Source organism: Agrilus planipennis, unplaced genomic scaffold, assembly GCF_000699045.2.
Source record: "Agrilus planipennis isolate EAB-ADULT unplaced genomic scaffold, Apla_2.0 scaffold62, whole genome shotgun sequence".
NCBI classification, from domain to species: Eukaryota; Metazoa; Arthropoda; class Insecta; order Coleoptera; family Buprestidae; genus Agrilus; species Agrilus planipennis.
The window spans coordinates 151,685-165,636 of NW_020438875.1; the positions used below are offsets into that span (position 1 = coordinate 151,685).

General features: G+C 39.9%; 1 protein-coding gene across 4 annotated transcripts in view; it reads left to right on the forward strand.

The window, feature by feature from the left end:
- Positions 1–1,633: 1,633 nt before the first annotated feature.
- The window catches only part of LOC108734565 (optomotor-blind protein), a 55,005-nt gene continuing 42,686 nt past the window's right edge, over positions 1,634–13,952 (forward strand). For 2 of the 4 annotated variants that reach the window (XM_018466180.1, XM_018466182.1), the window contains exon 1: positions 1,634–3,428. In XM_018466180.1, coding sequence (XP_018321682.1) covers positions 2,908–3,428 — 521 coding nt within the window. In that variant the 5' untranslated portion in view covers positions 1,634–2,907. The remainder of the gene's footprint in view (positions 3,429–13,952) is intronic. The other 2 variants (XM_018466179.1, XM_018466181.1) reach the window with 2 other exon arrangements.

The following is a 13,952-nucleotide window of genomic DNA, read 5'->3' on the forward strand; positions in this document are numbered from 1 at the left end:
GCCGCGGTTTAAATCTCGCTAAACGGCTTGTCAGGCTCGGACTGAGGCAAAACCGAGCGTGGGCGTCGATGATGATAGGCGTGGTCGTAAAAAAGTGGGGGAAATGGGGTAATGGGCGGGATCTAACACGCGTTAGCCTCGAAGTATAAAGTGACTTGATCGGTGTATACTTTATGACCAGTTGGTGTAAAATCTAACTCCCAAGTTAAATTTGCACACGACGAGGAGCCTATAGCTCAAAGCTCATATACAATCAGACGTACACACACACACACATACCTACTGCCTATTACTCAAACGTACTCAAGTGTGCCTTATAATACTAATATTCACGGCTGCGCGTATTCTCAATTCACCAAAGCATCGTATTGTAAGCATATGCCATTATTCCTTACATTGTTACGTATTTGTGAAAATGTAAGTGCCACTTATTGGAAATAATTTATCTAAAGTTTTGTCAAACGGAACATCTGCTGTGCAAAATTCTCGACTTTGCTTGGAGCGTTACCTCATCGTCCCTGTTCCTTTTTAGTTACCCTCAAACACATCTTTTAAGTAAGTACTTATGTTGAATAGTACTTAGGTGTCAGAAGAGACTGACCGCCTCCTCCTGTCTGTCCATAAGCGAGCGAACGAACGAACGAAGATATAGGTATTTAAGAGCCAGATACGGGGCGCAAGTCAAATTTCCGACGCTCGATAACCGCGACGCCGAGAGACGCCCGAAGCTTAGCATCGTCGCACAACTGTTTATCATGTATACGGGCAGCACGCAAAAGCGTGACACGAAGCCATGCCATGATAGTTGACGTTTGCACTTCTATTTTACACTTCTGATAATATCGACCGTAATATGTTACCTACCGGCTGCGAGGTTAGTAGAGTGTTAAGTGGTTGTTAGCCCCAACTAATGCATGATCCTCACTCAACAATGCTCCAGCGATTCCTAACGATCCTACCGGAAGACGCAAAATGAGATTATTCGCACTCTCATTCTCACTGATTATCGCCTAAGCTCTTGAAGAAGACTTTTGTCAAACTTTAATGGGTAATACCAGCTTACAGTTACAACATGATCGCGAAAAAATACTCCTCAATGGACAGCCTCCTAACCAACGTTGACCTGAGGGGAGAAAGAGAGTTTTTATAACCGTGAACAGATTTGAGGCTATTCGCTTTATTCAATGTTCCACCACTATCTCCGTAGTCAAGTCTAAATGTGCCGAAGGCATGTGAGGAACGTCACCGTCAACAAGAAAAGAAAAGAGAGAGAAATAAGATTAAACACCCGCGGTTATCATCAGATTGCGCTAGAAAAGGACAACACCGCAACGCGTTTGCCTACAGGAGAGAGCAACACACAACTCTCGCTCAAGTGCCCGCCGTATGTGTGAGACGGGGGCTGTGTGTGTGGGTTTGTGTATGTGTCTCAAATAGCTCGAAAACCGCCAGAACCGGGCTGCAAATGTCCCGGACAAAAAAGGCATCGCGGTCGGCGTCGCAAAAAGCCCCAGCAACGCCTCCATAGGCATAACCCGCTAACTCCGGCCCACCACAAGTGTGAAAAGGGTGGGGGCGACGTCGCCCTCCTATTGGCCAAGTGCCGGCTGCTCACACCAACGCGCCAATCAGCGCGCGACGTCGTCATTAGCACTACCGGCGTTGGACGTCGCGTCACTGGTCTATAGTCTTCGCCAACGCTTACGGTCGGTCAGAGGTGTCACGGTTGACACTATAGGGCACCGTTGTTTCACTACATTACTATCACTAACTAGTGCAAACAACACCCCAACACCTCAATGGTAACGCGAATGTGCGCGATTGTTATGTTGGACACCGTCCATGCCTATCCGTTTTGTGATTGTCTAAAATGAGGCAAATCCAACTAATAGCCTCTCATCGAGAAGTTACAGAATATTAATTCGTTAGCTTCAACAGATCGTGCTACAGTGAAAAAACCAGAAGATTTGGTGAAAGTGACGACACTTGAAAGTGAGTTTGTAGAGACGAGTGTCTCCGACGTGGATGTTCCCTAGGGAACCGATCTACCGAAAACCGACAAGTTAATGAGGTGGCAAAGAGAATCAACGAATGACTCCAATTCCTTAATTACTGTATTCAAAAGATTACGAAGCGCTCCTCATTTTTTATAAGTTCCGTTGAAGATTTGGTGAAAGTGACGACACTTGAAGTGGGTATCTAAGACGAATTTCTGCGACGTGGACGTTCCCCAGGGAACGGATCTAGCGAAGACCATGATGTTAATGAGGTGGTAAAGCGAATCAATGAATCACTCTAATCTCTTAATCACTGTATCCAAAAGATCACAGAAGCGCTCCTCATTTTTCATAAGTTCCGCAAAGTCTGCACAAAATCGGCGCTTTTTTTCATTGAGAAATCCAAATCAATTTCAAATCGAAAAACTGCTTGGCTGAATAAAAACACTGACTATTTCCTATAGCTGAAGACATAGGTATATCTACCCACTGCCTGATTTGTACCTCCAATTCTCATAATTTCTCAAGGGTGATTAAGCGCCTAGATCACTACTTATTCCGATTTCACTTGAGAAAATTTTCTATCACCTTATTTGTCTTAATTCCGAAAATCACTGAAGTTTCCGATCAAGTGGAGAGATCCTTCCTCTCGGAAACTTACCGTCGGATCGCTGAGGCGACGCGCCAGCCATTCCTATCATAGCTACAGGGGTTGCAGGTTCGTTTTCACGATAACAACGTCAAATACCTGCATAATATTCGACCATAAAACTTTCCGTCGGACACTAACGACAACCCCCTTCAGCTGCTAGCCCATCCAAACACACCACACAGATTCGAATGCAAATTCGTGAGAAGCGGTCCATCAGGAATCGTTGTTTCGATTCTACCGCACCAAAAGTCACCCCCAATGCGTTACGAAACAGCCTTGGATCCGAATTTTGACGCCAAAGTCAAAAACACTATGGCCTACCATCCTTTTCTGCAGCTGCCGCGTCAAACGGACTTCAGCGTAAGCTCGTTGTTAACCGCTGCAAATAACACCACCGGTGGTGCTGGTGGAGGTGGAGGTACACCAACGACTACTCCATCACCGGCTGCCACCCCCGGTTACTTTCCGGCTGCAGCCCTAGCCGCTTTCGGAGGCCAAGGACCGCACGGCTGTTATCCCGGCACTCTGATACCCAAGATTAACCATCCCCACCATCCTCATCATCCTCTGGGAGCTCATCCATACACGACAGCGGAAGACGTGGTTTTAGCTGCAGTTGCTGCACACAATCACCATCCAGCGATGGTGAGGCCTTTGAGAGCCATCCAGCCTGAAGAGGACGGTGTCATAGACGATCCTAAAGTCACGCTTGAGGGAAAGGACCTTTGGGAGAAGTTTCATAAGCTAGGAACGGAGATGGTCATTACAAAGAGTGGAAGGTAAGCGCTAAATCAGTGAAGATTGTCGATTTCTTTTGAATCAGAATTGCTTGGAAACCGAAGAAGATAAAGCATCTAATATTTCTTGACATTTTCCTTTTTTGTGAAGTTCCTCCTTCATATTATCCGAAAAACATTAACAACTCAAACTTTACTAACCGCAGCAGGAAATTGAGCATCTCCTTTATTTGTCATACCCTGCATTTGCATTAAGTGCCACGATTTTCGGGTATCACGTTCATACATATAGGCACCCCATTGGAAAACAATTTAATTAAAGGCAGAACGGTCTGGGTATTTGTGGCGGTTACTTACTATGCAAAAAAGGACACGAGGACACGATTGCATTTAACACACATTTGTTTAACAGATCCACAGATGTCTGTAATATGAATAAACCTTAGGTATGCATTACCCGTACTTGTTGAAAGGATATTTAATATACATTGCGCACTATAGCTGCTACTGACGACGCTGCTGTACACTGCGCTCTGACGTTTACACACATACACATCTAAACGTGCTTATTTACTTACTTTATGCTAATTGTATGCACTTTATTTCTTAACTTGTCAATTCAATGCGGCCATTAGCGGGATGGAATGTCTTTTACATCATTTTTTTGCGTCACCAATAACGTGAATTAAACGTAGGCGAGGTCCGTATTTCTGTTATGGGTGTCTTGACTTCCATTAGCCTATAGCGATACCAAAGGCAATATGTGCTGTGAAAAGCGTTACACAATCGCTGATTAACCATTGCGACATTGACATCCTATTCATGATTCCAATGGGTAAATGGTACCTACCCTTTCCTGATCAAAGGCCAAAAATTGATTCATCAATCTAAAGTCGTCTGTCTACCATCATCGGGTATCTATTATGATATATTAAGATTACTCTTATACGTATATCGTGAAGAATTAGATGCCTAGGTATTTGTTTTCAGTTCCTTTCTCGTAAATAAATAATTATTTCGACACGGCCTAATGTACCATTTTACACATGTTATTAGGCTTGACGGTGTAGATACGTTGGCAAACCGAAACGAATTAAGACTTCCAGCGAAAACAGCACTTCAAACAATTCGCAGGCTATTATTAGCTAAAAGGATGTGGAAACTTGATAAATTATCCTCCTGGGATCTATGTTTAACTAATGATGACAAACGAACTTATTGCAAAACAAATCGATTTCAGAAGCGAAATATTGCACACGATACGGAACAAAATAAAAGCGTGGAGGAAGAACGAAAGTGCCGTACGTAACCCATAGATACGCAATTTCTTTATGGAAATTCTTAAGGGATGAGAAGGCTGTCAGGCCGAGGAATTTATTATCATTTCTACTGTGACATTCAAGTTAAGGTGATACAGCGTAATATAACTCGAAAAGTGTGGAGGAAGGAATTCTTTTGAAACAATTCAATAATGTTATGTCTTTAGATTGATGTATTAGCTCGGTTATATTTAACGCTCGCAGAAATGAAATATTTTCGAAAATACTAACGTTAGGTAGGTACGTCGCAAATAAACGCAAGTCTTGTCTTACTCGTGCATGAACAATTAGCATATACCTTAATGCTCTCTAGGACTCCTTCAAGAATCTCGCAAGTAGGTACCTACTTAATAGGTGATGTTTGTGATCGCGATTATCGATTCCATTCGAATAGAATATATTTAGGTAGCTGCCAGAAAAAAGGATGAAACAGATAAAAGAACAGCCATGTGACGTCATAGAACATTAGAAATTCAAGCGTCACCCCCTTCTGTTTCTGCTCCCACCACCCTCTCCTATCTATCCCCGTGACTGCCGTCGGCGCGGCGTCTCGACGTCGACTTTGCCGTCTTCTCGTTCGTCTGGAATTGACGACCGAGCCAAGGAAGGCCCTTTCTCTTCCCTCGACACGATCATCAGATGGTAATGACGGCAGAAATAGAAAAAGAAGTTTCACAGTTACCCTTTTCGACAATGTGTCCGCAACATCCATACGTCTATCCACTCTGCTGTTGGTGGGACGGAATCTCGACTCAATGAACCGCACGAACCTCCAGATTTGGGTGCGACACTGATCAGAAACATGAACACATAAAAGTGTTACTGCACAGTTATAATTGTTCCGGAAGATTTTGAAGGAGACCGTGCCGCCGCCACAATTTTACAGGATAATAATAATCCTTTAGATGTCTTAATAGGCCTTATGCTAAATGGAAAGTCTTTGTTAGTTAAGTCTTATTCACACGATTCCAGAAAGAGAACTCCACAATGTTAAATGATTACCGCGGCATATTTGGAAGTCTCAAATTAGCTCAATTTTCATCATACGAGAACGACACCCTTCCAACTCGTACGCCACAAAACGAATCCGGAAAAGCCGTCTAGATCTCCGGCTTATTATATGACGTTATTGTGCCTCTACCTACGACAACTCAAGTTTAACGTACGAACATACTAACGTACAGTTCGGCTCAAATAAAATGAACGGCATATCATTTCTCCTCTGCACTTTTTATCTACGACTCTTTCGGTTTTTTTTTTTTGATCGAACTTTTAAAAAGATTCGTTTTATTTATTCATGGGACCGTGATCGGTTTATTTGTATACGCTAGTGTATTTTTGTAGATATACAGGTATACGTCAGATGACAATGTTTGTAGGGTTAGACATGTAGGTACTTTATAACCACACAGTTGATCTGCGGTGGTGAGATGTACCCACCACGTATGCACGTATGGGCACCGATACACGCATGAACGTACGTATAAGTGAATGCATGTAGATGAAACAGAATAAAGAGCGATTGAAGAAGAGGAACAGAGCGTACAAGCATAACACGACAGGGTGCTAATAATTAGGGCTCTTTCGTGCCGGTTTCAGCTCTCTTGTTCCCCATTAAAGTTCCCCGCGACTGCGAGTTCTTTGAGCCAGTTTAACCCCTGCGCACCCGCCATCATCCGCCCTATCCGTTCACCTCCAGGATCGTACTTCAAAACATTCTTCTTTCGTAAAAAAAAAGAGACGGGCGACATATATGTCCTTCTTTAAATCTAACACACTGCTACGTGCACACGAGATCAACCCTGTAATCTGTACTGTCCAAATTATTTTATTCCTTTTTGCCATTACCGTTACATCTTTATTGTGTACATATTTCTTTTGTGAGACTCCGTACATATCATCATCCAACATGAAGCGTTAAACACAGGATATTTTAATTCTCTTTCCAGAAACATGCCAACTTCGGCCCTGTTTTTCCTTTAACTTATCATCGAACCACTGTGCACAGTTCTGGCTAATGTGCTGTGTGCTCCGTTCATGTCCCTGATGTTTATGCACGCACATGAACCCCTGGTTCTGGATGAAACAATACCATTACGACGTCAGTGTGATGATGTCGTTCTCTATTTTTCCCTTTTTCGTTATTTCTCTTTCTCTCTCGCTCTTATTCTTTTGCTTCCATATAGCACACACTTCCTTACACATGTGAGCAGACGCTGAACGAATGCGTGCGCCGCTGCTTGCTGCTTATTATTAGGTAGAGGTGTTTTGTGGATGGATGTCGGGGCCATAGTCACGATAAATTTAATAATTTTAAAAGAAGAAAAATACATTATTAGCATCATAATCATCACCGCACACCGTCATTAAATCTCCTCACAAACGAGTCCCAGTTAGCGACAAAGATTGAAGACTTGATCTAATCTGACCGTGTCTGTTTATCCGAAGAGCAACAAAGCCACTGAGGATGTAATTTGTATATTTAATTGCCGTCGGTGATTAATACAGATAAACCCGTGCATATGTGCATCTATATAACATAGTCGACTCGATCCGGATGCCCTTTCGAGAGTTTAGTTCGCATATCCGATAGAAGCGACGTACTGTACATAGTGGGTAGTAGATACACTCTTGTCCAAAAAATCTGTAAATATAATAACACTTAGGGAGGAACGTCGTATGTAGGTACGTAGGTATAAAGTGCAGTTACTGATGATATGAACTAATAAAATAAACAAGTCGATGACAGGATTCGAAATTTTATTATTTATTAAGTGCTGCCGATTTAAGTAATTCGTTGTTTTATTGCCTAGAGATAAGACGTTTTACTGTCGGCCGAAATGCAGCAATTAAAGCGAAAGATGCGCGATTCCAGCGGAGGTAGCCTCGTACCAATCGCAATCGGTGCCAAATAACTTGAGAGACGAAGAAAACAAAACCGTTAAAATTTATCGTAGTCTGCGCGCCGAGAATTGAACGCTTTGTTTTCCAGCGAGACGAACGAAAATAAAACGCTTTTATTATCAATGCGAGCGCTGATAATGGACCTTTGCTTCGTTTGCCGAAACGATCTGCTTTTTTATTTGGTTTTCTTGTTAACTTCCCATTAGGAAGTTATTGTAATTGGGTCGAAAAGTGAAATCGGAATTTTCATTATATTTCCACGTTTTAACATATTAGTAGCATGCTAGCCAATTTTTTTGATGATGTGTGTATGTACGTACGTACGTACGTACGTACGTACGTATGTACGTACGTACGTACGTACGTACGTACGTACGTACGTACGTACGTACAACGGATTGAGATATCGCCCTCAACCAAAATTTTTTCGAAAGATATTATCATAATGAAGATCTGAAAGAAATTTGAACGAAATCGGTCAAGCCGTTTTTTTTTTATAAAAAAAAAAACGAATTAATTACAAACAATTTAATTAAAATACGTTCTAATCTAATCACAACAATGAAGTTACGGAATCAATAATAACGAAATATCATTATTCAAGACAGGGAATAACATATTATAATAACATATTATAATAAAAATTTGTTTATAACAAAATGAATTGTTATAAACAATCGATAAACAATAAAAAATAGTATTTACCAATTGACTGATGCAAGTACTCTATCAATTCGGTTTTCTCAGACGAAATACTGTTTCTTATGGGTTTATAAAATGACGAANCCAATTTTTTTTTTTTTTTTTAAAGACGACTTGAACGCAAATATGTAATTATGAAAATTTAGTCGATGTGTGGCTAAGTAAGTAGATATAGGTAGGTACCTAATAGGCAAGCAGTATCTACTAGTGGAGATCATCCAACACCAGCCAACTATTAACCAAGTTGATCTGACCTTTTATACTTTATACAATTAGAGCGCGTACAAACAAATACGGTAAACGCGAATAGAATTTCAAATTTTCCAGGTCGATGTTATCTGGTTAACGCAAACGTATGTCACTTTTTAGTCCTTTATGCCCACTAAATCACGCTTATCGTTACGAATATCAAATTACAGAGAGCAGAACGGTCACTATACTTTTGTCGCTTTTTATTTTCCGGTAGGTAAATCGTAAAGTGCATAGTACTTATCTTGTGTATTTTAACAATATCATTTATGATATATATTATGCCTCATGTTTCATTTATTTAGTTAATAAACTATTAAGGAACCAAACATTCTGATTGAACGGTAACCCTCTTCAATATTTTGAAAGTAGGTCTAAGCTATAATTAAAATGATGAAAAAAGCATCTAAAATTAGGCGACATCCCTGTTTTCTTAATTTTGATAAACTGTTTATTAACTAAGTAAATAAAATGAAATAAATTAAAAATGCGTAGGTACCATCACCGTCATTCCATATAAAGCTGGACAAAAAAGATAAAAAAAAGTTTGATTTGCTCTGGACGGGTAAGTATGTGTATGTAATGTGTAAAACGTATAATTACACATGTTTGAATAAAATATTGTCTTTCCGTGTGATATCTATCATTTTGCCACTTATATGAAAGCTGGTTGGTTACGAATTACCATAGTAGAACACGTATAGCCATGCGATTAACATAAAATATTGATTTTCTAATTAAAACCTGTATGCTTTATGCCGATTCTTTTAAACATGCACAAATTTATGTCTTTATGTATATCTAATATTTGTAACCACCGTAGGTTGATTAATTTCATTTGTATCATAAACTGAAGCTTTTCTATCCTAATAGGTACCATGCACCCTGGGTCTATTATACATTAAAAATATATGCACTCAACGAATACCTAGAGAGATAGATTATCCTTAATATCATAGTCTCGCGTTCCCCACGCGTTGATGAAAAATATCCAGATTTATTGGGTTTCTATAGTAAGTTTTCATTACTTTTGCACTTATTTAATTATCATTGTCACCATGTATTGCAGCCTTGATAAAACCTCAAACCAGAGGTGAAACGTCGGTGTGGTTTTACTACAATAAAAGCTTTTTTTTCTCGATTGGCTCTGATTTCCTATTATTATTATTATTATTATTGTCACGATTTATTCCCAGTTTACGTGTATGTATTTATGAATTCAGATAGTATGTATGTACAATTTATAATACTTTTTGGAAATCGTCGGACTTGAATAATCTTGTCTTGGTATGCAAATGTGTGACATGTGTTTGATAAAATAAACAAGCTCCGGGGTCAAATGGCACCCAAGTTTGATAACCGTCTACAGATGAAGTTTCAAAAGTGTCGTTAGTGTTATCTGGTATGTGACACCGTCCGGCCCCGAAATATCACTTTCGATTTTACGACTCTGTTTGTCTTTCACGCTTTAATAAATCGGTAAAGTAAACTACCACTATGAAACATGCCAACTGCTTAGATAAATACCTTTTTTCCTACAAATAATGTCACCTACAAGCGACAGTTGGCATTGCCTAATAAGGCGACGTGTTAGTTGCAAATAAGAACAAAGACAAACCTCTTTGTGCAGGTACGCGTAATATAGGTAGGAAATTTGCAAAAACTTCAGTCGGATACACTTTTCACACTCTCTGCTTATATCGTCTGGCTTTTTTATTCCCTTCAAGGGCTTGATGGGATTTTCCCTATTGTTCGGACTCGTTCGTGGTAACGCGAACGGGGAGAGATTGCAGACCGGTAAAACAGTTGCTTTTTGGTCGACTCGATCGCTCTGTTCTCAACATTCAGACAAGATATCGAGAAAGCCCATTACCTCACAAGTGTCCAAAAACACGAAAAAGAAAGGGCGCACTCGTACCTAAGTGTGTTAAAGCGACTCCGCATTGTTGCTCGGCACGCCAGGGAAAAGGTTAATTTTCATGCCAAAAATACCCTCGCTTAAGGACCATTACATGTGCAACAGTAGCAGTAAATATGTATTTTCATCTCGAATTTGACCAAAGAATGTTGCAATTCCGAGTAAAATAAATTGTACTTATTTAATAAACGACGGATTAAGTCTGATGGCATACCTAATTAATGCATTTTATTATACGACAGAAACAAAGGGCTGAAAGTAGTATTTGGTTCTCGCGATCATAGTGGTTATAATGCAGTTCAATTGCATCTCATTATCTTAACACTGACGCATTCAACCATAATGGTGAACCTCCTGGCCAGTGATGGGAGACAGACATATTAATACAGACCGACTAGTCCGACCTAAACAAGGCTTGGCTACTTATCGTCATCCTGTAGCTATGTTGACATTGTGTTCATGTTAAAAACATTTTGTGACGTAAATTGCACGAAATATACCTACTCAAAAGATCGCACGTGACGAATGGTCGCTAATTTTAGAGAAACTTCTAAGATAGTAAAAAATTAGTAAAGTTCACTTTCCAGTTTCCAAACTACGAAAACTTTTTTACCGGCAACAGTATCCAATGGTGCACCCATTACAAATTACTTAAATGTTTTTCTTTTCAAGAGAATTAAGCCGAATTTCACAGATGTTATTACAAAGCAGACCGTTCTAATTTTACAAACTTAATTCAATTATTTCTTACCGTCCGCAAGTACGTGTGCGGTCTATTCTTTGGCAGATACATACATATACATACATACATACATACACTTAGGTATTAGTAAGCAAACAAAATGTAAAGAAAATTAAAAAATTAAACGAATTCTATTACAGTAAACAGCCCAACGCGAAGTGAATACCTAACTATTATTATTTTAATATATTTCAAGAAAGTGTTAATTTTCCTTTGGCTCCTACGATTCTCATATAGGTGTCTACTATAGAGTCTATTAGGTACCATAACCCGCCGAAAGAATAAGATGTCATAAGCAATTGTGACTGGGCAAAGGTAGCCCAAGGTGATGCACTAGCTGTGCTAGACTATTTTGAAAATCGACCTTTTTTCATTTTTCTATAGTACGTAGGTGCATTTATGATGGAATCTATACTGATATTTTTAGCCAAATTTATTTCAGGGTAGATTTACATTCGTACCTTCGCCCAGCTACGATATGCTTATCGCGTCTTACCCTTTGGACCATTGTCGATGCCGAATAGCACCGTATGCACCTATATTTTAACTATACCGTACCTACTAGGTTTTGTCTCAATTAGTCGCCTCTTACGACACGCCGAGACTTGACGGTGAGACTATTCTAACACCCGGTCTCACACGGGATAAGGATTTTTCGATCTGTCCTTGTAGTACCTGCGTACACCTACCATAGGTACGAGTGTAGGTAGAAATGTACGCGTGTTTTGCGTCGATGACTCCATTATTTGGTGCGGAGCGTCGCCGTCAGTGGACGCTAGGAGGCCCACCTTTAATCAAGTAAAACCTCGTTGCAGTATAACAACGTTGTAAACTACCTTGAATATCATAATAATCACGACTGTACAACGGACCGAGTGAAGAAGCCTCCGATTCTCTAGCGTGAGCTCACGTTGACGATCAAACTGGCCGTTCGTACCTACCACACTGAAAATATGATAAATACTAAATTATACCTTATTGACGTGCACTATAAGGTGCAGTCGACCAAGTCGTTCGCCATTAACCAAAAACAAAAGATGTTCGTTCTCGGCTTACTCGATCCTCATCGTTCTACCTATACGTATGACCTGTAATTATACGATCGCGTTTTGTTTGTTATTTTTGGATAATACTATACGTCGTCCTTTTCCTTCTTGCGTTTACATTTACCAACACCGCGTGGAGGGTCTTCAACTCTTATTACACGCCGAACACCTCAATTAATTATCTATTTGTATTTTACGGGTTTCCCAATTGCAATAAACAATTATTAGATAGATATTATAAAGTGCGATGAGATAAGAGAATTTAGTATTTACCTAATAAGGATGTACAAGAAGAGTCTAATGTCCCATGCATCGGTCGATCGCTCGTTTTGGTCGGGACGCGTTCGAAATTTGCACATTCCGTTTAACAGTTTTATTAAGATTCCTTTTACGCTATATAAATGGCACACACACGTAAGTCTAATCGATCAACACGTAAATAAAGGTCACTTTTTACTACGGTTTCCGTGGATGCATCTATTAAAAATAGACTAGGCACCCATCGCAAACCACCGATGTTTACATGTGAGAGTAGCCTCGAGCCTCCTATCATGCATTATGGTGGTTGCATGTCGGTAGCTGCGGCGGTGTAGGAACTATGGTGTTTAAATGTGGTCGACCTAGGGCGTTTTTGTATATTTCGATCAGTGCTCTAACAAATGCCCCATGGAACCTCCTAATATTTTCTTCACTAGTCTGCGAGTGGACCACGGCGCACCAAACACCAGTTAAGAAGAATAAGTGAGAATGTTGTAGAATGCTCTTCGATGTTCGAAATTTTCCCATCACTCTGCTTAAGCCCAAATAGAACAAGTGAGAATGTAAACCCATCAGCTAAGCGGGTTGTCATAGGTTAGTTGAAAATAAATTTCATTCTTTTTTTATACAAATGATCGGAACGGTTTAATGAATTTGTTGAAAGCAAAAGTTTGTTAATCTTTTGTTCCAGGGTGAGAAGTTTTCACGTGAGTAGATGGTACGTACGCACATATTTTCAAGTGTCGACAAGCTAGAAAGAGGAAAATAGTTTAACATCGTGCAGGCATCTGAAATTGGGGTCACGTAATACCCTTTTATATTCGAAGAGCTTTTGTTTATGATCAATTATTTTATTGATTTTATTGAGGCATTGGGACTTTTTGTACGAAACGGTTCACGAAAACGACGAAACACTGATAATTATTTCAGAAGTGACACCTCATCCCTAATACATTTTATTAGGCGTGAATAATAGATACTCAAATACAAATCGTTTTGAGTTATTTCTCTGCATGGATCTTATATCTTACGTTAGTGTTGCCCAAATTCAGTCTTGGTCTTGCAGTCTTGGTCTTGTTTTTGCGTTTTTGCAAGACCAAGACCAAGAACAAGACCGCGTATTTTTAGCAAGACCAAGACCAAGACTGACCGTGCAAGACTTGAGCAAGAACAAGACATAGCCTGCAAGACTCTTGCGTCTTGCAGCTAGGACTTAGCGCTATTTCACTGAGTAGTTAGGTGTAACAGTTCGGTGTATAGGTAGGTACGCTTAGGAATTCTATGAGACGCAAAAAACTGTATCAAAGAATATGAAAAACTGGACCTATGCGCATTACGACTAATACCATAAACATAGCGAATAAAAAAATTATTAAAATCAAACTGAGTGCATGCATAGTTATGTTTTAACCATCGGCACTTTGATAA